The sequence below is a fragment of the Crocuta crocuta genome, unplaced genomic scaffold (genome assembly GCF_008692635.1).
Source record: "Crocuta crocuta isolate KB4526 unplaced genomic scaffold, BGI_CrCroc_1.0 scaffold172, whole genome shotgun sequence".
NCBI classification, from domain to species: Eukaryota; Metazoa; Chordata; class Mammalia; order Carnivora; family Hyaenidae; genus Crocuta; species Crocuta crocuta.
The window spans coordinates 4,254,402-4,280,154 of record NW_027528872.1 but is presented as its reverse complement, the minus strand read 5'-3'; the positions used below and the strand labels follow the sequence as shown (position 1 = coordinate 4,280,154).

The 25,753-nt window shown below is 34.8% G+C and overlaps 1 protein-coding gene across 4 annotated transcripts in view; it reads right to left on the bottom strand.

The window, feature by feature from the left end:
- ARHGAP32 (Rho GTPase activating protein 32) overlaps positions 1-25,753 on the bottom strand; it is a 300,153-nt gene that overhangs the window by 165,114 nt on the left and 109,286 nt on the right. For 2 of the 4 annotated variants that reach the window (XM_077756541.1, XM_077756542.1), the window contains exons 2-4: positions 23,503-23,611; positions 3,085-3,176; positions 1,956-2,040 (exon numbers count right to left, since the gene is read on the bottom strand). In XM_077756541.1, the coding sequence (XP_077612667.1) occupies positions 1,956-2,040; positions 3,085-3,176; positions 23,503-23,607 (282 nt within the window). In that variant the 5' untranslated portion in view covers positions 23,608-23,611. Of the gene's footprint in view, positions 1-1,955; positions 2,041-2,412; positions 2,455-3,084; positions 3,177-16,858; positions 16,930-23,502; positions 23,612-25,753 lie in introns of those variants that run through there. The other 2 variants (XM_077756545.1, XM_077756543.1) reach the window with 2 other exon arrangements.

Here is a 25,753-nt window from a genome sequence, read left to right as displayed (position 1 = left end):
ACAACAGGAAAAATACTAGGCAGGTTTATGCAAACATACAACCATAAAATACATAAAGAACAAAATAAATAGTACCTGTATAATGAGAGCAGCATAAACAGAGTCAAATAACATGCCAAAATGTGGGAGAAAATGTTTTTATTTCACATGCAAAAACAATACAAGACTGGATGCAACATGAAAGAACACCCAAAATATGTATAGCATAATCATGAATGAATTAGAAAAATATAAGCAAATCTGTAAAAGAAAATGAACAAAATACCTGATCTAGAGTTTTAAAAAAACAGAAATTTCAAACACTCAATAAGTATTTGAAAAGATGTTCAACTGCATTAGAAATCAGGAGACTACAAATACCTACAGTGAGAGAGAATTACTTCCTTACTGCATGGATAAAAATTAGTATCAAACTACCAAGAGTTGCCAAGGATGTAGAACAGCAACTCTCATTTACTGCTTATGGGAGTATAAATTTGTAAACCACTTTTAGAAGTAGCTTGGCTTTCCTTAATAAAGCTGGACATGTGATAACTCTGAAATTCTACCATGAGAAACTCCTGAATATATGCACCAGGATTTGTGTACAGCAATGTTTACAGACAGCAAAAACTAACAACCCAAATTTCAAATAAACAAACAAAAAAGAATGGATAAATTACTTGTAACATAACGCATGCTATGGATTAATATACAGTAGTGAACAAAGTGAACCAACTAAAACGACATACATCTACAGGGATCAATTTCACAACATTAAATGAAAGAAGAAAAAATATATTCAATAATGAAGCCTACCCAAGTGTGACATTTCAGCCTACCTCTGATCCTTCTTATCCTGTTCTACTTTTTTTTTTTTTTTTACCATAGCTCTTTTCTTGTCCACCATCTATCTGTGCTCTTTAAGAATGGGTATTCAGATGGGGTGCTGGGTGGCTCAGTCAGTTAAGCATCCAACTTTGGCTCAGGACGTGATCTCACAGTTCATGGGTTTAAGCCCCACATCAGGCTCTGTGCTGACAGCTCAGAGCCTGGAGCCTGCTTTGGATTTTGAGTCTCCTTCTCTCTCTACCCCTCCCCTCCTTGGGCTCTATCTCTGTCTTTCAAAAATAAATAAACGTCAAAAAAATTTTTTAAAAAATGGGTGTTCAGTTTTTGTTCTGGTTGTTGCTCACTGATACACCCAAAGCACCTAAAACAGTTCCTGGTACATAGTACTTGCTCAGTAAGTATTTTCCGAATGGCTGAATAATTCCAAGTACATAAAGTTCAAAAATAGGCAAACTAAACACCCATACTGATTAGGAATGCATATAAATAATAAAACTACAAAAAATGATAACAAATATTATAAAAGTCATGGTAGAAGTAATCTTTAGGGTAGAGAAGGCAAGTGCAACATAGGAGAGACACCCCGGTAATTTCTGTCTCTTAGCCTGGGTTTTAAAATGTATACACATATGTATGTAACATATATGTATGTAACATATATGTATACAAGCACATGCTCTATAAACATATGTATTTATATACACAATATACCTCAAAATAAGAAAAAATACAGGGGGAAAAAACTCCATTAGCATATCTGTCCCATACTCCACTTCATTCCAACTCTCATTTAACCATCATTATTATGATCCAACGTAAGAGTCAGGTAACAACTAGAATACTTCATGCTATAAAACAATGGCAAACTCTGTCTAAGGAATCTAACAGAAATTCTAAAAATTATAGTGATTCTGTTACACTATTTCTACTCGAAATAGGAGTCAGAGGGCATCAACTATTAGCCAACAGAAGGAAATTAAAGTTTTCACATCAACCAACAAGACATCAATAGTAAAAACTACTTCTGAGTGTTACCTCTCGGATATATAGATAAAAATAGAGATTAAAAAAATACAGATATAGATATATCTTAATTCAGTATGTAGGAAATATTGCAAATATACCTGTATGCTGCCAAACTCAACGTTCTCATAATGGAAATGTGCACATTCAGCCATCTTCGGAAAGTGACCTTTAGTGAAGGGTAACCTGAAGTACATGAAATAACTAAGTGAGACGCAAGGTAATGGAAGTCAGAATTACTAAGCCTAAGGAAAAAATAAAATGGGTTGAAGAGCTCATGCAAGCAAAACTATTAAATAAGCGCATGCGCATGAGCACACAAATAGCCACACAAACCTTCCCAGAAATACAGTGAATCAAATGAAAATTACATTCAGTGCAAATGTCAAAACCAAAAAAAAAAAAAAAAATTTAAAAAGCATCACTACACTCTCCTAATCTTGACCCAAGGCAATGTCCATAGAAAATCTATGCTTTTAGTGAATGTTATAAAAACTGTGAAAAGCCAACTTCTGATCAGAAGCAGCATTCCCAATGAAATATACAACCAGATTTTACCTGTGCATGTTGTCGCAGCCCATCAGTCCTGGATTGGTGGGTCTGGGTGCAGAATGAATATTTTTATCTTTGTCTTTTCTCTATTTACAATGAAAACATAGCTATCTAACCCTCTACTGGGTGAAAAGACGGTTTTTCTGGGTTTTGCTCTTTAATGCCAGCTTCATGGGATGGGGAAGAAGGTAGTAGATACGGCTTCAATAGGAAAGTAGGAAATAGTTTTTCTGTTAAAGACTGAAATGGATACCTTCAGATATTTGACATTTAAGAGTCAATTAGATAATCAAACTCAGGCTTTCTCAAAGGCAGAGCTGAGATACAACAATCTCATAACTCAAACAACAAAGCTGATGTTTCTAAATGAATGAGAGCATGTATTAAGAGCATCGAGACAGACACATTTGGATTGTTCCCACTGAACAAATGCACCCTAACAGACAATAACATAAAGCTGTTGCAAGGACAAAATTAAAGTGTATTTTTAAACAAGCAGATAATCTTCAGATTTATTCCACTAATTGTTGAGTCAAAGTTAGGCTTATACTATAATTTAACGTGTGGACAGTAAGAGCATATTTACCATGAAACCTAAATAAAAGTTTTAAGAGAACTAAAAAAACTGGCTGCCATTTATGGAAATCCACTGGAAACCCACTGGAAAATCATACTCACTTTTTCACCTGTTTGACCTTCATACTGGCTGTGCTACCACATGTCTTAAGACCAAGCTCTCCAGGAATCTCCGGGACATCTGCTCCTCTCGCCTTAAAAAAATAAACAAATAAATAAAAACAAAAGTTTTAGGACTATTCCTTTAATATAAATGTGTTCTTAAAAGCAGATTAAAATTTTAATGGCTCTGCTGACTCTGTACCAATGGCAATAAATACTGATTTAATAATCCCTTCTTAAAATTGTAATTTGCTTAATTTGAATTACTGAGAAAAAGAAAAAAATATTCACTAATTTAAAAACTATACTGCATAAGGAAAAATTCTCTGTGAAACAAGAATTATCATACTCTTACAATCAAGTTTCAAAAGCAGCTATTACATCATCTGCCTCAACACAAACTAAAATCTCCCCTGGGGAACTGGAAAAAAAATAACCTTGCTTACAATGATTAAGGAAGGTTCAAATGGCAATCTGAACATAATCAGAAGATCACAACATGCCTTTCTCACACCAAGATCGGAAGGTGACATGTAGGTCATACTTCCAGCTTACTCCTTGGTCTACTAGTTTTCATAGTCATAATTTCTTTTTTTTTAAATATTTTTTATTTATTTCTAGGAGAGAGCGAGAGAGACAGCGTGAGCAGGGGAGGGTCAGAGAGAGAGGGAGTCACAGACTGAAACAGGCTCCAGTTTCACGGGGCTCGAACCCACGGGGCTCGAACCCACGAACCGTGAGATCATGACCTAAGCGAAAGTCGGACGCTTAACCGACTAAGCCACCCAGGCGCCCCATAATTTCTTAATTCCAGTGGCACGTTCAGCTGCATCATTTTAAAATCAGAAACTGGAAAATCAAATGTTTCCCATATTCTGGACAAAACAACAGCAAATCCAAACACCTATCGTAAAGAAACAAAGTTACAACATATCATCTATGATTTATAATAGAAAAAATGAGTTATTAGAGCCAATGCCACAGGATGCAATTGGGAAGAATAATATGGGATGGGTAGTGAAAATGAATTAAGAAGAGACTCACAAAGAAGATGTGGTGTATATTCAGCCATAAAAAGAATGAAATCCTGCCATCAGCAACAACATGGATGGACCTTGAGGGCATTATGTTAAGTGAAATAAGTCAGAGAAAGACAAATACCATATGATCTCATTTACATGTAAAATCTAAAAAAAACAAGAACAAAAAAAAAAAAAAAACCAAGCTCACAGATACAGAGAACAGACTGGCTATTTGGAGTGCTGGGGCAAGGGTAACTCTAACTCTAAAACTTTGGTGAAATTGATCATGTAAACAACAACTCAGATTGAGGATATTCATCCTAGATTAACACTGTATAATATAAAAATTATGAGTGAACAATATATTTCTAAGGACAAAAAAGAAAATACAGCATTTTCCTTTAGTCATTCATTCGACTGAAAAGACTTTATCACACAGTATTTTGCAACAACAACCTAGATCACCTTATTTTGCTAAAATAATATGTAACAATTTATTTCATCTCTCGTAAAGTTTCTGCACCAAAATTTACTTGACGTAAAGAGATTTGCTGTGCTTAAATTCTTATTAAAATTTCTAATTAAGTGGGTTTTCACTATTCTGTAAATTATTCATTAACAGACTTAAAAACATAAAAGTAAAAACAGGTAACTGGACATAGTTGGTAAATGACGATTTTATCTGGAAGACTGAAAATTAAAATATTAACTCTATTTTGAATATAAACTCCCTATGTTAGAAAGGCAATCATCCCCTAACACACATCAAAGGACCATTTTTAGCAATAAAATATTTCTTAAATTAGGGTATGAATTTTATTTTTTAGACATAATGCTATTGTGCACTTAATAGAGTGCAGTACAATGTAAACATAGCTTTCACATGCACTGGGAAATGAAAAAATCCATTTGACTCGCTTTATTGCAATATTCACTTTACTGCAATTGTCTGGGACCAAACCAGCAATATTTCTAAGGCATGCCTATATTAGACACACCAGAAGAAAGGATCAGTGAGCTTAAAGAAACAGCAAGATTACTATCCACAAAAAAAAATTTTTTTGTTTGTTTTTGGTTTGTGTGTGTGAGAGAAAAAGGACAGGAAAAAAGTCTCAGTGATATATGGGACAATATAAAGCTATAAAACATATATGTAACTGAAAGCAAAAAAGGAGAGGAAAATGCCTCCCCTTAGGATGGCGGAAGGGGGTTCAAGAAGGAGAAGAAGAATAGAAAGAACAACTGAAAAATTAATTGATAAAAAATTTACAAATTTTATGATGATTATAAACACACTCATCTAGAAAACTCCCCATACATTCAGAGTCTGATAAACACTTAGAAAATTACACAGGGCATATCATAATCAGATGGCTGAAAAGCACTGATAAAGTCTTAATAACTGCCAAAGGGAAAAAAAAGAATATAAATTACATTCACAAGAATAAACAGAAGAAAAACATTTGGACTGAGTACTTTCAACTGTTTTTTTAAACAACTGTCAACATAGGATTCTATATTCAGCAAAATTTATTTTGAAAAAAGAATGTGAGGTTTCTAGCCTCTTCCGCTGTTTACAATAAAAACTCTAAAGACAACAAATGAAATAAAATATACACATGTAACTACCTAAGAGCTCTAAAAATTTTAATGAGAGCAGGTAGATGTGGAAATAAAGTCAAAACTTGAAGTGTCTAATACAGCAGCAGTGTGCTTCCTGGCTTTTTCCCTGCTGTTACCTCCTAGACTGACTCAAGGACAGGCCAAATCAGGGTGTGAGTAACAGGGTCAGCAAAACTCTTAGAGAAATCCACCTTTCTGGCCAAAGGACATGAACACTGCCCCTTATGGAAAAAAGGGCCAAGAGATTTTTTTTCTCCCTTTTATCTCTTCCAACCTGGCCCAAGGACAGACCTGAGGGTAACACTCTAGCCATAAAGTGAACACCCATTCTTCTAAATAGAGAAACAATGAAAATGGACTCTGATATGTAAAGATTGTGGAGATAATCCTTTTTTTCTCTCACTATTTAGACCTAACAGTAACCCAGTCAGGAAAAAAAAAAAACAAAAAACAAAAAACGTGTATGATAACAGAAACTAAAACTCTTGGAGAACTCCACCATTCCAATCAGAGAAATCAGGGAAAGCATCCTTTGAGAACAGCATGTGCAAAATCCCTAACAAAAGTAAGAGTACGTCAAAGATTATAAAACCAAACTGATGTTAAAATCACAACCTAAAGAAGTCTAGAGAGAAAGTTCAGTCTGAACCCAACCAGGCTGATGTCTGATCAGACAAAAAAAAAAAGTCAGCATTCTCTACAGGACATTAGTGGAGTCAGTCTCACAACACAATATTCAAAATAGCCATGACACGGGGCACCTGGGTGGCTCAGTCTGATAAGCGTCTGACTTCGGCTCAGGTCATGATCTCACGGCTTGTGAGGTCAAGCCCCGTGTTGGGCTCTGTGCTGACAGCTAGCTCAGAGCCTGGAGCCTACTTTGGATTCTGTGTCTCCCTCTCTCTCTCTGACCCTCCCCTGCTCATGCTGTCTCTCTCTCCCTCTCAGAAATAAATTAAAGACTGAAAAATACAGCGGCACCTGTGTGGCTCAGCCAGTTAAGCATCCAACTTTGGCTCAGGTCATGATCTCATGGTTTGTGGTTTCGAGCCCTATGTTGAGCCCTATGTTCGAGCCCTATGTTGGGCCCTATGTTCGAGCCCTATGTTGGGCCCTATGTTCGAGCCCTATGTTGGGCTCTGAGCTGTCAGAGCTGTCAGCTCTGACAGCTCAGAGCCTGGAGCCTGCTTTGAATTCCGTGTCTTCCTCTCTTCTGCCCCTCCCCTGCTAGTTCTCTCTCTCCCTCCCTCCCTCTCTTTCTCTCAAATAAACGTTAAAAAAATTTTTTTAAAGACTGAAAAATATGAACAGACTCATAGATACCCACGGAGGAGAAATGGTCACAGAAAAAAATTTTGATGTAATAATTCATGAAAACATAACAAATTTGTTGGAAGATACATATTTACAGATTCAAGATCAGCAAAAATAAAACAGAATAAAATCAAAGAAAACCACAAAATAATCCATCATAATAATCAAGCTGTTGATAACCTATATAAAAGAAGTATCCTGAGAGCCACCAGAGAAAAAAGACGTATTACATATAAAGTAAAAAGGATTTTAATGACTGGATTTCTCATTAGAAACTAAGAAGATCAAAAGACAGTGAAACAACATTTATAAAATGCTGAAAGAAGTTTCTCAACAGAGAAAACTACATCATATGAAAATATCCTTCAGTAATGACATAAAAATAAGATCATACTCAGATTTTTAAAAATCAGGAGCATCTGTTACCAGTAGATGGGCTCTAAAAGAAATGTTAAAGAAAGCTCCTCATATAGCAGGAAAATGGTATCAGAATAAAACACAGACCTTCTGGTACAAAGGGAGAACAACAGAAATAATAAATAATTAGGTAAATGTAATAGATCACTAATCTACTAAGTCCTTTAAAATATATTTGCCAGTCGAAAGGAAAAATTGTAATAACACTGATTGATGAATGTAAATGTAATACTTATAAAAACTAGAATATTAAAAGGGAAAGATAAAGGGACCTACATGGTGGCAAGGTTTCTGCATTCTGCTTTAAGTATAAAATAATTTTAATATAAAGTTGGAATATAAAACGTTAGAAAAAAGGAGGCCAACAATGGGGGGAAAAAAAAAGAAAATACCATGACAAGGTAGATCCTAGGAATGCAAGACTGGTAACACCTGGAAAGAAACTCACTGTTTTGATTTGATTTTCTAAATAAAATAACAAACTGCATCCATCACTGTATGAATTTTTAAAAATAAATCAGAACCAAACTGAATTTTCCAGGAATGTAAGGCTGGTCCAACAACAGAAAATCTATTATTATAATTCAATCTTAATTATAATTAAAAATAAATGAGGAAAAACATTAGATTGTTGCCATTAGTGCAGAAAAATTATCTGATAAAACTCAATACCCACTCATAATAACATCCAAGAAGACTGCTCGATTGACAATAATAAACTGAGTAAACTGAAAACATATTTATCTCTGCTCTCTCTCAAATCTTACCAAAATAATACATAAATTTCTTCACAATTTTCTTCTTATATTGGCAAAAGTACAAATTGCCATATGCATAAGGTTATTCTTTGCAGGACTATCTTTATTAACTTAAGGGTGGAAACAACCTAGATGTCCATCAATAAAGGAATGGTAAACTATGTTGCAGCCACACAAATGAATAGTCACAGCTATAAAAGGAATGAGGAATATTTTAATTTATTGCTACGAAATAATCTTCTGCATAGGTCATGGTGGGGAGAAGCATAGTACAAGAACAAGCTATCCTTTAACTAAAAGTAAAAATATGTGTATCTTCTTATACTTAAATGAGACAGTATAAACCAAAAGTCAATTAGAATGTTTACCCATGGAGGAACAAGGAGACAGGGATAGAAGCTAGATTTTTCTGAATGCCTCGTTTTATAGTTTAGATGTAAATGTTTTAAATATTTGTAAAACTAAATTAAATTAAGCTGGGGTAAAAAAAAAAAGGAATTCATTAAAATCAAAAGCCAAATAAAACAAATGAACCTTATTATTTTAAATTGGAAACTTAAGCACATAGAGAGGAATTACATCAAATGAGAGTAATATGAAGTAACAGACCTCAAATAGGATATATCATCTTAGAGAGAAAGGGAAACAAAGTATTTTTAGTAATTTAGCATTATCATTTTGAAACTATTAAAAGTAGGAGATTAAAGCAAATAAGTAATTGTTAATCTCATTAAAAACTAAGGTTTTCAGAATAAGATACAAATATAAATCAAGGAAATTAAGTAGAAACCCTTATCATTTCCCCATTTTTTGGTGGTGGCAGGTTTAACTAAGGCTGCTAGAATAACTGTACAGGTAAATGCAAAAGGTCCATTAAATAACTACAGTCAGCATATAGCTGAGTCTTCTGTGATATACCCATGAATAGAATTTTACAATGAAATTTTAAATTTTTAAATGATTAAATACTCAAAATATGTTAAGTGTCAATTAGATGGCAAATCATTATGCAACAAAAAGAAGGTAACAGATCATAAGGCTCTTTCATTCAGAAATTCTCAAGATATTTATAAAAGACAAATGACATATTTATCAAATTTATAGACAGAAGAAAACTAAAAGGGATTCTAACACTCTGAGTGACAGAAGTTTAAGAGACTTTATTTTAACAGGCTGCAAAGACAAACTAAAATGATTATAAAGTGCATGAAGAACAAAAATAAAGCCCTATAATTATTTTCAAAACTCAATTATATAAGTCGGGGGGGAGCATGTTCTGTTTGATAAGAATTCACATAACGAGATCTAAGGCCTATACTTAACCACAAGTTAACCATAAGTTAAAAGCATATCCTCACTAGTAAAAAGCTAAGGCAGTCTGAAAAATGTGGCATCTATAAAAAGGACAGTATCTGCTTCTCTATAACCTGAACCAGTTAAACCACATACGAGAACAGTTCATTCATTTCAGGAAATGTAGTATTATTTGATACTGAAAACTTAACAAAAACAGGAATGGGTAATGTTATCCTGTCTGTTTCACTACTCCCTAATCCAGAAAAATATTCCACCATTCCTGCCACTGGTACAGATCTTTAAAGAATCTTGCAAATGCCTGTTTTCCGGCTCGCACGTAAAGCTCTCCCATGACTGTGTTAACTGAAGTGATTTAACAGTCGTGTAACACACTGTGTTCGGATATAGAACCATAAACCTGGCTACTTCTATAGTCAGCCCCAACACAATGATCATCCCTTTTGTATTATCTATGTGACTATCTTCTCCCAAAGTCTATAAGTCCATCTTAATAAATACTAGCAAAATGCTAATGGGTATTACAGATTTTTAAGTAAGGTATGGAAAAGTGTTTAACATAGAATCAGAGCGCTGAAAGAAATCTCATTCTGCTATTCCACTGCAAAGCGAAACTGAGACCAATAAAGAAGAAACAACGTGCCACAGTGCATTAGACACAGTATTTAAACTAAGTTGTTGTGTTGTTTTTTTTTTTTTACAAAATCTGTTACATCTAATATAGGCATATGGAAGAAAAAAGGTTCAAAGTCAATTGCTTCTTTAAATAAAAAAATACAACAATGAGAAACAGCTTCTCTTCTATCAAAATATGAAAGACTAAAACTTTTTAAGAGTGAAAAGATATGGCACGATAGACACTAAACATTCCTGCTTAGAATACAAATTAACAAAACTCTTGGTAAGTAACATGAGATTTTCATACTCTAGATAAAGTTAGTTCTCCATAAAATAATAGTAAAAAGAAAAGGCAAAATTCATCATAAAGATATTCATCAAAGTGAAAAACATAAAACAAACTTGGGGCACCTGGGTGGCTCAGTCAGTTGAGCATCCCACTCTTGATGTCGGCCCAGGTTATGATCTCACATCTCGTGATGGAGCCCTGCACTGGGCTCACACTGACAGCGCAGAGCCTGCTTAGGATTCTCTCTCCCCTTCCCTGTCTGCCCCTCAGGGCATGTGTGTGTCTCTCTCAAACTAAATAAATAATCTTTAAAAATAAATAAATANAGTCCTTAAATTTCTTTATTTAGAGTTTTCACTTAACACCAATTACAACACACAGTATACATAAATTTCTCCAAGACAATAATAAAAATTTGTAGTTTTATAAAGTATTAGTGGTTTTAAATCACCTGATATATTTGTAATTTCTATCAACTAATATTATAACGTGAATTAAATACCATATAAGGCACATATAAGAGAATAACTATATAACACTGTGGTAAGCAGGATTCTAAAAGCAGCCCACCCTCTCCCTCGAAACATCTGCCAACATTGCTACCTCCTGGTTATTCAAACACTAACCTAGCTAATGATAGGAAGGGACATTGTGGATGTAATTCAAGTCCCAGGTCAGTTGATCTTAAAATACGATAACTGTGTGGGTGGACCTAATCTAATGAGAAAAGCACTTCAAAAGGAGTTTTCTCCAGCTGGTAGCAAAAGGGAAAATCAAAGATTTAAAGCATGATAAGGACTCAAGGTGCTGCTACTGGCTTTAAAGACTGAAGTGTCCAAGAAGAAATTCAGGTAATCTCTAATAGTAGAAAACAGCCCCTCACTGACAGACAGCAGGGAAACTGGCCCCCACCACACACACACACACCTAGGAACTAGAAGAAGCCACAAGGAAGCAGATTCTGCCCACAACTTAAATAAGGTGGGAGGCAGATTCTTCAGTCTTCCAATGAGAGCCCAACCCAGCCAACACCCTGATTTCAGCATTACAAGACCCTGAGCAGAAAACCCAGTTGAACTTGGCCAAACTTGTGACCAAAGAACTGTTAAGACAACAAATGAAGTGTCACAGGAGTCTGCTCATGTGAAGGCAAGTCCTGGAAGCAAGTGCAATTTCTGCAGGTGGGGCTGGTAGCCAGCATGAGGTACACAGATCTGACTCAGTGCAACAGCCATCTCTACTTTCTCCCTTGCAACCCATATTTCAATGTGCATGCCACAGTCTGTTCCATACCCATTTTGCAGCTCTCAAGACCCTCACTCTTTTCCCCCACAAGGAGGAAAACTGAATTCCTTTCCCTCTCCATGGCAAAAATTTTTATTCCCCTTTCACAAGGGTCCCTACACTATGTCTACCAGCCAGTCTTTTCCAGAGATCTCTTCCTTCCAGTGAACCAGCCAACTCCTTTACCTATGACACTTTTCAAAATGTACCATGGTGAATATTCAGTTTTCTCTTCACTGCAGCACCTTAATATTAAGGCAGATGTTAAAAGGGGAGAAAAAGAAAACTCTATATGGTTTATAAGAGTTATAACTCTTATAAAGTTACATTCCCAGACATGATGGGGAAAATAATATATTAACAAAGCAATATTCTTTGCAAGTAACAATTTGGAGAAATTTGTATAAGAAAATCATTTTCATATGGGTGTTAAATTAAAATATCTCTCCATTGTAAGGAGTCACGAAGGAAATATACCAAAATAATTTCACCAGTGTGGGAAATGGGATTATGGGGAGTCTTTTTTTTCTCACTTTTCTGCATTTTCTATATTAGCATGTTTTATTTTTATAAAGGAAGAAGGCTTTACTGAGAAAGAGAGAGAAAGCAAGCAAGCCAGCTACATTCTTCCACCTCTGCATATTACCTACATATTACAGCTATCATATGCAAATGCATCACAACCTGTCAGAACTAAAGGAGGTTAGATACTCAATATAATTCCAAGAGACAAAACTAGGCATTCATATTTATAGGAAATTTAGGAAAGAACAAGAGTAAAAACATATTTATGATGAGATATACCCATGTTCTAGTAATAAAATGGAATTTTTTGTTCACTGAGTCGAGTCATGAGTTACTCTGGTAGGAGCTAGAACCACTATGGAGATGCACCTCAAACCAGATAAAGAGAGAAATGACCTGTTTTCTCCCCTTTTCCTGCCCTCTAATCTTCTACCAGTGCCTCCCACTGACCAAACCTTGCCACAAGTCTGCTCCTGGCAAGAGAGCCTAGGAAATGTAGTCTGCAGGGATTAGCCTCCTACAAAACAGGGCAAAGCAGAGGAGCAGGAAATCCCAAACCCAGCTCCATGATATTCATTACTAAATTATGAAGATGTAATTGTATTTATATATAATTTCAGTAATTTAAAATGTAAGTGATTTTATATAAAATCTCCTATTTTCAAAAGGTACAGCAGCCAATAACATGCAAACTGACACAGAGGTACATAAACATACATATACATATATCATCAACTGAATAAGCAACCCAATAAGCAACTGAATAAGCAACTGGGCATAAAGGCAAATTATTCAAAATGAGTAATTAATACTTAAGAACAACAAAGATGGATCTGAAACTGTTATAGAAAATTAACAATAATATCACCAAATAAGCATTCACAAAGGACATCAAAATGCAATCAAGTGTAAGAATATACTGTTACCAAAAAGGCCCAAAATGGTCTTTTCTTCAAAGAACAAAAAATCCAAATACAACATATGTGAGTAAAAGAAGCCTAGATCAAAATCTTCTTTATGTACAAGGCTAGCAAAAGGCATGTGAAAATAATTCAGGAGAAAAAAATGGTAACTTTCTGTTATTTCTCACTTTTTTCCTTTAACAGATTCAAATCTTATTTAACATATTCTTTTTATTTGTCCTCAGAATTTGAGAGAGGGCACAACAGCTTTAGAATACTGTTATAAATAATGTTTCTTGATAATGATGATTAAAAATAACATTTCTCTTAAAATATAGTAGTAAAAGGAAGGATCTTTGGCCTCTTAAACAGGAAAAAAAAAATGTAGGAGCTATTTCTGTGTTGGTAGAACTGGATAAATATAGACAGTTCCTGACTTAAGATGGCTCAACTTACAACTTTTTGACTTTACAATGGTGCAAAAGCAATTCACATGCAGTACAAACTGTACTTTAAGTTTTGAACTTGTTTTTCCTGGGCTAGCAATATGCAGTAGCATACTTTTAGTGGCGCTGGACGGCAGCAGTAGTGAGTCACAGCTCCTAGTCAGCAAGAGTCATGAGGATAAGCAATGGTTCTGTACCCATACAATCATTCTGTTTTTCACTTTCCAGACAACATACAATAAATCCACTGAAATATTCAACACTTTATTGTAAAACAGGTTTTGTGTTAAATGATTTTGCCCAACTGTAAACTAATTAACGTAAGTGTTCCGAGCACATTTAAGATAGGCTGGGCTAAGCTATGATGCTCACTGGGTTAGATGTATCAAATGCATTTTCAACTTAAAATATTTTTAACTTACAATGAGTTGATGAGGACATGGCCCCATCATAAGTCAAGGGAAAATTTGTACATATACATACGTATTAACATATACATAGCTAACTAAAAACACAAGATTTGAATATGAAATCTGTTCTGTCAAGAAAGGCAAACAGGACTGCCAGTTTCCGTACCCAACCTTAGTTTAACTATAAGATGGACATGGAACAAATCTCTGAAATAAAACATGTTTATAGAGGTTATTAAATTTTTTTAATGTTTTTTTATTTACTTCTGAGAAAGAGAGAGCGTGAGCAGGGGAAGGTCAGAGAGAGGGGGAGACACAGAATCTGAAGCAGGCTCCAGGCTCTGGGCTGTCAGCACAGAGCCCGACGCGGGGCCCGAACCCACGAACCGTGAGATCATGACCTGAGCCAAAGTCGTACACTTAACCAATTGAGCCACCCAGGCACCCCTAGAAGTTATTAAATTTTAATTGGTCTAAGTATTGTTCCCTTTCTTACAAAGGAGCAAGAGAGAAGGAAGGGAAATGTAATAATAATTATCCCAATACTATAGAAAAGCTAAATCTATTGAATGTACAGTGTATTATGTTGAATAATAATATCACTAAAATGTTTAAAGTATATTACCAAAAACTTTAATTAACTGAGTTATCTGTGTGAATATCTTCAAAAGAATTTTTGATACAACAAAATATCCTTAATGTTAAATACAAATTACATAATTTTCTTCACTTATTTCCTTCAAGATGTTATTTAGAACTGTACTCCTAACATGCAAATGCTAAAAAACACTTTGGAATCAAAGGAGGCAGGTAGATTTAAGTACAAGGAGAACTCCCAAAGCATACAAATAACCGTCAAATAAGCCCCAGGAGTAAACTATATAATTATTCCTATTTAATTTTCTATTTTGCCTGGGAACAATTGGGTTAGATTACTTAGTAAAAAAATCTATGATCTTTAAAAATGATTATATAATCAGTTTCTTCACAGTGAAGAAGTTGCATTACAGTTCAAATCTACTCCAAAATAATATCTCTTCAGAGAGAACCAACTAACACTGAGAAAAAAATATTCAGGGCAATGTTTAAAATAATTTAGGTAAAGTTATTACCAAGTACCATTACTATAATAATCACAAAGCTCCTAACAGACAACATCTGGTATCAACGTAAAAATTAACACACTGACATATCAGCAAAACTGGTAAATATTCTGAAATTTATACTTCTCTATAATACAGATTCATCTTTTGCTCCAATCATTAAAAGATAATCCTCCTTATTCAGAAGGTATTTAATCTGTTGCACCTTATTCAGAAGGTATTTAATCTGTTGAAAATCCAGGGCTCCATTGTTGTGCATAAATTTGCCAGATATTTTATAGTAAGCTACTTAGGAAAGTCTAAATACAGTATACCATTACCTTTATAGGGACTTTATTCATGTAAATTACTGCCAGTCTTCAAGTGCTGCTAGAAAATGATACTAATCTGTTTCTACATTTGAATTTTGTACAACAGATCTAATAAAAATTTGCATGTAATATTTAAATACAGAATACAGAATATAAAATACGAATTCTTTCTGAAATAAGGTGGTAGGGTATAAACAAAAGTATGGTAGAAGGGAAGAAAGAACCACAAATGAGGTTCTTCACTGGAAAATTTCTATTAAAGAAAGAAATAGCAAGATTCTAGACTACCCATGACACTCCAGTTCAGAACTATAGAAATCACTATTCCTCTAACTGTATGTTTTATGTACTTTTTCCCTTAATGTTTCATAAGTTTAATAATTTTTTTTGAAAAGCTACATAACAAATTCTATCAGTAAAAGTAACATCTAGATCAGTTAATACTAAATAGCACAATATTTGGAATGTACAACTGACCTTTAAACAACGTGGTGTATAAGGATGTTGACCCCTGGCACAGTCAAATACTGAAGCTTAACTTCTGATTCACCAAAGCTTAACTACCGATAGCCTACTGTTGGCCAGAAGCCTTAGGATAAAATAGTCAATCAGCACATTATATGTATGTTATATGTATTATATACTGTATTCTTACAATAAGCTGGGGGAGGGGGGAAGGGTGTTATTAAGAAAGTCATACAGAAGAGAAAATACATCTATAGTACCATACTGTATTTATCTAAGAAAATCCAGGTACCAGTGGATCTGTGCAGTTCAAACCCATGTTGTTCAAGGATCAACTGTAGTTTTCAGTTTAATAACTAACAATAAAATACTGGGTTTGAGATCAGCTCAACAATTCAAAAGATTTTAGGCTTAACCTTATAAAACTTTCAATTTTGAGCCCCTTTAACATATAAAACTAACAATTTCATATGGTTCACCTAATACATATCTCAGAACGCACAGTAGTCCATTAATTATCTTCAATAATTAATGCCACTTGATTCATGCCAGAGAATTCCCACAATCTTCAGCCAGAAAAGGATGCACGGTGGAATGGGGTGGGTTTGGAGTTGTTTATTGAAGAGCTCTGAATATATTGGCACAAATTCAAAACCTGGGCTTTACGTATTAATCAATGGTTGCATTTGTGATTATTCAGAAAGCAAAACTAAACATTCAGCTTTTAAAGACTCTGAAATGATAAACATCATCGGTTTCTCTAGTTTTAAGTAAAATTCAGTCAAAAATAAATTGTTAAACATAACACAGTAATAAAAGAGCTAAACACATTCACTTAAAGAACATTTGCAAAGACTTTTTTCTTTTACTCAAACTGCAATATTTTTACAGCTCAATGGGTAAAAGGAACCGGTGTAAGTATCAAACAGAGTGGACAACTATTAATATAAGGAGCAATAAACAAAATACAGACCTCCTCCAAAATTACCTCTTCCTCAAGATTATTCAGGAAGAAATAAATCCAGCTGTTTTCACCAATCCTCGTTCCTCTTTAGAAAGCAGGCAACAGATGGGGGAAATGGTCCAAATACATAGGGTACTTTTGAAAAGTTAAGAAAAATGTACCAATGGTCTCAACTTTTGTCTTAAAAAAAGGAAAGAGAGAAGAGAAAAAAGAGAATATAAAATAAAAGAACAGAAAATAAAAAAAGAAAAAGAAAGCAGATATTAACATCTGACAAATGAGATAATGAAGCAGGAAAATTCAAGGCATTTTCAAGGAAAAACAAGTGTTTCTATTTGTCCAGGAATGACAATTTCACTCATTCAAAAAATATTTACTAAGAGTTTACTATGCCAGGCACAGGTGATGAAACAGTTAACAAAAGTGACAGTCTCTATACTCAAGGAGCTTAAAATCTAATGGGAAAGAAAGATAATAATGATACAAATTACATTTGCAATGCTGTAGAGAAAATTAAAGCAGAGTTTAAAAAAAAAAAAAAAAGGACGACAGGGGTATTCTTTCCTCTAAGAGGGTGAGGAAAGGTACTTAACTGTAACATTTGAAGAAACCAGAAGGAAGGAAAAAAGCAAGCTTTGCTGATCATAAAGAAAGCACTTTCCAGGAGAAGAGAACACAAATACAAAGGCCCTAAAGTGGGAGAATACTTGACATATCTGAGAAAGAGTGAAAAGGCCATGTGACTAGAGCAAAATGATTTATAACAAATGCAAGGATTCTGAACCCGAGTGACTGGGATAAAGTTAGTGTTCTTAACATACACCATCAGGTTGAAAGGAAGAAACTTATTTTGGGAAGAAGGAAAACGGAGATTTAGTGAAAATCTATAACTCACAGTTTCAATAGGACCTTCCAGTGGGGGATGAATTCTTATGGACCTAGAGATATGGGACATGAAGTCATCTGGAGAGAGATGACAGTCAAATCTGCAGGTACAATAGAGAAGTGGGAAGAAACAAGCATAAAGACCCCTGTGAATGAATCCCTGCATTGAGCAGGTGGGAAGGAGAGGCAGAAGGAAAGAGCAAACCAACCCTTCAGAGTGAGTGAATGGGACCATGATTGTGTGTGTGAGAGAGAGAGGAAGCATGTACACGTGGGAGAGAGCATGTGTGTACACACACACAGGAGCCAAGCACGCATGTGTCCATGTATGAGAAAGGAAAAGGGGATGGCATCTGCAGGGGTACACATACAATGTTAACAACACTGAGCATTAACTTGTTACCTTCCTTTGTAGAATTCTCAGTATTTTGGGAGTTCAACATTTATAACTTGTTTAATTTTCATGGCTCTGGTGGTTAGCATCAATGAGCATTTTCACCAAGGACCGTTTTTATTTTGTCAATAACAACTTCTTTACTACAACATAACCTGCTTTAGCCATTGGCCTTGAACACATTGATTTTAAAAAGAAACTCAAGTGAGAAACCATTCCTAAAAACATCACCACCAAAATCAATAAAAAACCTTGAGAATTAATAGGATCCATTCTGAGAATACAGATATAATTAGAACTAAAAATAATATAAATAATGAAACACTAAGAAGTATGATATAAGGTGGTTTTAGTTAAAATATTCAAGACTGGTTGAAGATTCTCTCTCTTCGGGTTTTTTATCTCATTTTTAAGATCCTAATTTTTTTTCACTAAATGATTTCATTGTTAAATAACTGCAAATAAATATTTTACTTACTAATTTAGAAAAATGATAGCTTTTTATTAATTTTTTTACAATACTTGTAGCTAATTATAAATTTATAAAGAGTAATAAATTGTAGACCATAAACCACAGAAGGAGAAGGGGCTACTTTAGGGTTTGTTGTTGTCTTAATTTTAAAAATGAGTTAGAACAGGTCAATTATTAGTATGGAGATTGAATCAGTAATCAAAAAACAGATAGCTTCACTAGTGTATTTGACCAAACATTTAAAGAAGAATACCAATTCTTCTCAAAAAATAAGAGGGAACATTCTCAAACTAATTATACAGGGCCAGCATTACTTTGATATTAAAAACAGACAAGGACACTACAAGAAAGTAAATTACAAGACAATATTCCTGATGAACAGAGACACAAACTGAATCCAATAGTACACTGAAAGGATCATACACCACAATCTGATATGATTTATTCCAGGGATCAAAGGATAATTGAACATCCACAAATCAATCAATGTGACATACCACCTTAATAAAATAAAGGATTAAAATCACATGAGCATCTCAAAAGATGCAAAAAAAAGCTTTTGACAAAATTCAACATCCATTTATGACACAAACTCTCAATACAGATGATATAATAAGGGCCATATATGACAAGGGCCAGAGCTAATGTCATACTCAGTGATGAAAAGCTGAAAGCTTTTCTTCTAAGATCAGGGAGACAGGAATGTACACTCTCATCACGTCTATTTAAAATAGCAGTGGAAATCCTAGCCAGAGCAATTAAGCAAGAAAAAGAAATAAAAGACCTCCAAATCAGAAAGGAAGAAATAAAATTGCAACTATTTCTAGATTACAAATTATATCCAAAACCCTAAGGATTCCAAGCAAACACTATTAGAACTAATAAACTCAGTAAAGGTTCAGAATACAAAATCATTAAAACAGTTGTTTCCATACACTAACAGCAAACCAAATTACTGAATATCTTTTCAATGGAATGCTATCACCTCCAGGGATTCCTTGGCTTAAATAGGAATGTGGGACTTGTCTTTGCTAAGGCTATTTTCTATCTCTGCAGAGAAGTTAACTTGCAGAAAACTAACAGTACAAATAATTCCTGTCCATAGAAATGCAAATTGTGTCCAGTGGAACTAAGCAGTTTTGCCGGTTTTTGCATCTATTTGCATCTATTTTAGCATGATTAATCTCTTAACAGTAAGGCACTTTGAATTCTGCTTTGAACCAAATTTCCTTTGAATCAAGTTATAACACTTGACTGGTTCCTTCATTAATTAATGAGTTAAATATCTCAGGGACATATTCATTTTATATTTTAAGTGATTCATGATCATATCCACTTTTAAATTTTATCCTTCAATAAAATGAATACGAGATTATCTTTACCCTTTCTCAAAAATTCACAATGTAATCAAAGGAGACAGATACAACCAAAAATCACTAAAATGAGATTAAGTATTAAGACATAGATATGAACAACAAACTATGGGAATTAAAATAGAACCATTTTCTATCAGGAAGATTTCAGAAAGCCTTACATCTTAAGTTATAATTATATAAGGCAGGGCCCAAAATCAGGGCCAACCCAGGGGCACCTGGGTCACTCAGTAGGGTAAGCATCCAACTCTTGATTTCAGCTCAGGTCATGATCTCATAGTTCATGAGACTGAGCCCCGTATGAGGCTCTGCACTGTGCAGAACCTACTTGAGATTTTCACCCTCCCCCTCTCTCTGTCTCTCCCTGACTCATGCATGCACATGTGTGCTCTCTCTCAAAATAAATAAGCAATACAGAAAAAAAAAAAAAAAAAAAAAAAGGCCAACCCAGCCCAATGCCTGTTTTTGTACAGCCCAAAAGCTAGAGATGATTTTTACACTTTTAAATGTTTGGGGGGAAAAAATCAAAAGAAGAAGGATTATCTAATGACATGAAAATTACGTGAAATTCAAATGTGTCCATAAATAGTTTTATTAGAACACAGCCATGCTCACTTATGTGTTATCTATGGCTGCTTTCACATTACAATGACAGAACTGAGTAGCTATGAAAAAGACCTTATGAGGCACTCTCACTGATTCATACTGCTGCTCATCACACCCGAAACTGCACTACCGAGTTCTAACTCCACAGCATTTCTAGTTCCACGTGTATCACCAGACCACATTTAAATTACCAATCTGTACACATGTAAAAAATAAGCAAAGAACAGTTAAGGCAAAGGAGAACATGGGTTTTATTATCAAATAAGATAGCGAAACACTGTTTGTTATGCACTGGCACTACAGCTGTGACAAAAGACTATATATCAAACATCACCAAACTATGCATTCATCACAATATTCTCAACTCATAGAAAAACAACAGTATGAAAAGTTAGAAAACTCTGAAACAGAGTTAATGAGTAAAATCTCACAGAGAATTCCTTCACAAAAATAAAGATTGCATCCAGAGTAAATTCCCAAGTAGATCATTTGCTGGCAGAGCAAGAAAAGCCAGTGCCCGGTGATGAATCACTTAAATCATGTTTAACTATAGCAAAGAAATCCAGAGAAAACAAAAGCTTTTGTTAAGTACAGGCTTAAGGAGTTGTGGTCATTGAGAACAAGATCAAGAGTCAATTTACAAAGAAGGCAAATGATTGTGACTGGTTTTCCTTAACTCTTGAGTCAACAAATGCAGCCAATATTGCTCAGTTGTTAAGGAGTCAATGCTGAGTTCCAAGTGACTAAAGAATTAATCCCTATGAAAAGTCTGCATGGGACAACCAAAGCCAAAAATATCCTCAATTAAATTCAACAAACATTGATTCAGTACAACCTGAAGTGGAATCTACTAAGATAACATTATACTGATTTTGATTAAAAAAAAAAGTGTGAAACAGAAAAAGTTCAGTTGGACATATTTTCAACTTCTGTTACTGAATGCTACATGGCTTTCATAATTAGTTTTTGCTGTAGATTTGATGCTATTTCTTGACCAGTTTAACCTAAAATTGCAAAGAAAATAGCTTAAGAAAAACTTAAAACTGTGACAAATGTTAGACTCACAATCATGAGCTGCCATATATATATTTCTCAAGCTATCAAACATTAAAACAAGAGGAGAGATCTCCATTACCACATAAATTTGCAGTGAATATATTTTCAGAGCTCAGACTACAGTTCCAATAGAGTTTTTCTGACCACAGTGCAAGCACAAAGTAAATTTCCATACTGCAAAATCTATTTACCTTTGCAAATGAGGGGCTTCAATCTAACCTTCCATTGGAAGTTTATAATAGAATATTATGCTAAAGGTAAATATCAAGAAAAGAATCTAATAGAATTCTATAAATGTCCTCTAAGTGATGAATATGCTCAATTAAAATCATAAGCTCATGAACGGATGTCAGCACTTGGCAGTACCTGGTTGAAAAAGGCATTTTCAAAACTAAAATTATGAAATCTCATTATAGGTCAGCATTGAAAAATGGATATCTGCAGGGGCGCCTGGGTGGCTTAGTCGGTTAAGCGTCCGACTTTCGCTTAGGTCATGATCTCGCGGTTTGTGGGTTCGAGCCCCGCGTCGGGCTCTGTGCTGACTGCCAGCTCAGAGCCTGGAGCCTGTTTCACAGTCTGTGTCTCTCTCTCTCTCTCTGACCCTCCCCTGTTCACGCTGTCTCTCTCTCCTAGAAATAAATAAAAATATTTAAAAAAAATAAAAAAAAAGAAAAATGGATATCTGCATTCAATTTTGATGATAAAGAACACTAATTTTTAACTACAATTAAATAAAATGTTATTCTCCATTAAAAATTTTTTTTTCACTGTTCACAGACCTGAACTGCAAAAAGTTATAATACATTAAATGTGTATCTCACACTTATCATGTGGAAAACTACATTGCATAGGATTTTCCCAATCAGTCCCCAACAAAAACTGCTTTTCCAGTATCTCAGGAAATGTAAACTCCAGTCTTCAGGTTGATCAAGCCAAAAAACTGGAAGTCATCTTTGACATCTCTTTAGCTCACTATATATCCAATTCATCAGCAAAAACGGTAGGCTTTGTATAACTCTATCCAGAATCTAATCATTTTCACCATATCTACCAGTATGTTTCAAGCTACCACTACTGTTCACCTATTATAATAACATTCTAGCTGATCTCTTTATTTCTTCTTTTGCCTCCCCCTATAGCCTATAAACAGAAACCAGAGATTTCCTTTAAAAGTTCAAGCCAAATGATGTCACTTCTCGGCCAAAAATCCTCCAATGGGGTTTCCCATCTCACTCAGCATAAGAAAACAAAGTCTTTATGATGGGCCACAAGAAACTACAAGATTGGAGCTCCATCCATCCAAACCATTTCTCTGACCTCATCTCCTACTTTTCCCCTGGCTCATTCAATTTCAGCCACATGTCCTACTTGTGTTTCTTCAAACTTACTTTTTAATCCCACACCACAGCCTTTAACTTGTTCTTCCAATGGCTAAAATGATGTTTTCAGATAAGCATACTACTCACTTCCCCATGTCCTTCAGCTCAAATTTCACCTTCTCCTAAAGGCCTGCTGTGGCCACTCCATTAGAGAGCTAGCAATCACCATTTTCCAATCCATGCTACCACTCTGTAATTCCACTACTGTGCATTAACTGTCTACAATAGCACTTTCCATCACTTAACATATATTCATTTCCTTCTCCTCCTACCCCATTAAAATGAAAGCTCCACAAAGGCAGGAAATTGGTGTGTTTTGTTTAAGACTCTGCCCACAGCATTTAAAACATTGCTTGAAAGAGATTATTTGCTCAATAGATATTTCCTGAATAAATTAACAAAGTAAAAAAAATTTTTTTTAAGATTCATCAGTTCCTACTCCTTATGTAAGTAAAATATACAGATACATATGCATGACACTGATTTACCATTGTGCTAAGTGTTTCTTCCCAATCAGGCCGCTCTCGAGGGTGAACATTTCTATGTAGTTCTGGAACAAAATCATCCTCTTCAGAATGTACTGAGGACTTCATCTTCCTAGAAATAAAAACATGAGAGACTATGATAAGAACTCCCAATTCTATGAAAACCTTCCAATGACTATAATTCAAAACAGAGAAAGTTATGTCAGATTACAAGTTTAATGAAGACCTTTAATGGTTAGTATTGATTCCTCATTTGTACTCTGGTTCTCAGAGATCCTTCCTCATATACCAAACACCTTCTTTCATTCCAAAAGATAAAAGTAAAGTTAATAAGCAGCTAACATTCATTGTCTATGGTAACTATTATGTAAGAACTGATTTTATCTGTTGTACCCAGTAGGAACCTGGCAAAGATTTGCAGCAGTCACCAATATTAATGGAAAGGTGTTAAGCATTAGTAAAATTCCAGGATTACTACAATTCCAGAATATGGTACGTCTGGCTCCAATTTATGAAGCACAGCGCATTGAACTAGCACTCTTGAGAACAGCTACAAGTGTTAAATAAAACATATAAAATAACTTGTCTAAAGGCACAGGAAAGCAATCAATACAGGTAAGAGTTCTGGGGCTACATTGGAGTCCATCAAGCAAATTCCACATTTAGTCAATACTTTTGTATAATCAATAATAGGAAAGAAAGCCCAAGAATAATATTGTAGTCTAATTGGACTAAGCTGGCAGAGGCTGGAGGTTGCAGTTGCTAAAGTAGGGTGGGGCTTCAGGGAGAAAAATGACCCCTAAGATGTGTGGAAAAAGAACTCATAAATCTACATGGAAATTCCCCCCGGAAACTGTTACCTGATTCCTAAGTCTACAAATATGTAGGAAAAGATCCTGAGAAACCTATCAAAAAACAGGTGATGGGCAACTAAAGAGCCACCAGGTGATCTCAGCGGCCCAGTCATGCTGTAGAGACGGAGGCTGGCAAGCAAGCTCTGTCAAGATGGACGAACACTAAAAAAAGGAAAGAAACCCTCGGTTCTTGAGACTCTAGAATCATACCTTAGGACAAACTACCAATGGATGAACTCTAACAAAGCCTAAAAACAAGACTTTATAGCATTAGAACTGCCAGAAAAAAAATAACTCTCTTCAGAGGAAAATAACATTCAACAGACCCTCTGCAAATATTTTACTAATACCCAATAAACATTACAAGACATGCTTTAAAAAATTAAAAATAATTGTAAAAAACAGGAACAAATGACTAAAAATTTGGGGGGGGGGACTCAAAACAGAGACTCACATTTGATTCAGATTTTAGAATTCCCAGAATGGGCTTTAAAATGGTTATTATGGGTTCTGACTTCTGGTTACGAAGAGAAAACTGTAAGAAGCACTGCTCCCAGCCAAACAAAGACAAAAAGAAAGATAGCCTAAAAAATCATAACTTTTCTTGAATCCATCAGAAAACTGAGGCAACTATGGGGTGCCTGAGTGGCTCAGTCGGTTAAGCATCTGACTTCGGCTCAGGTCATGATCTCAGGGTTCGTGGATTCAAGTCCCACATTAAGCTCTGTGCTGACAGCTCGGAGCCTGGAATCTGCTTCGGATTCTGTATCTCCCTCTCTATCTACCCCTCCCCTGCTCATGCTCTGTCTCTCTGTCTCTCTCTGTCTCTCTCTCTCTCAAAAATAAATAAACATTAAAAAAAACTGAGGCAATTAGCTAAACTCTAAAAGAAGACAGGAATCTCCAAGATGAGATGGATCACAAGCAATTACTTGTTTAGAGTAAAGCAGAAAAGAGAGACAAGCTGCTAAGAAGAAATCAGTTAAATCCTTACCAAGTTTTATGTTTTAAGTCATATGCTAAAAACATTTATGATTAATATATTCAATATTAATGCATTCAATAAGAGGTTTTAAAACTATATGAAACAATGAAAAAATTTTAAGAGACTACTAGAATCTTGAAAAACAACCAAATGCTCACCATAAAACTGAAAAATGCAGTATCTGAAGTTAAGATCTCATTAGATGGGTTTAATAAAATAATTAACATGGCTAAAGAGAAAACTGATAAACTAGAAGACAGTTCAATAGAAAACATCCACACTGAAGCACACAGAGAAAAAAGAGAAATATACAACACAAAACACGAGACTTGGTTTTTGGTTTTTTTTTAATTTTTATTTATTTCTAGGAGAGAGAGAGAGAGAGAGCGCGTAAGCAGGGGAGGGTCAGAGAGAG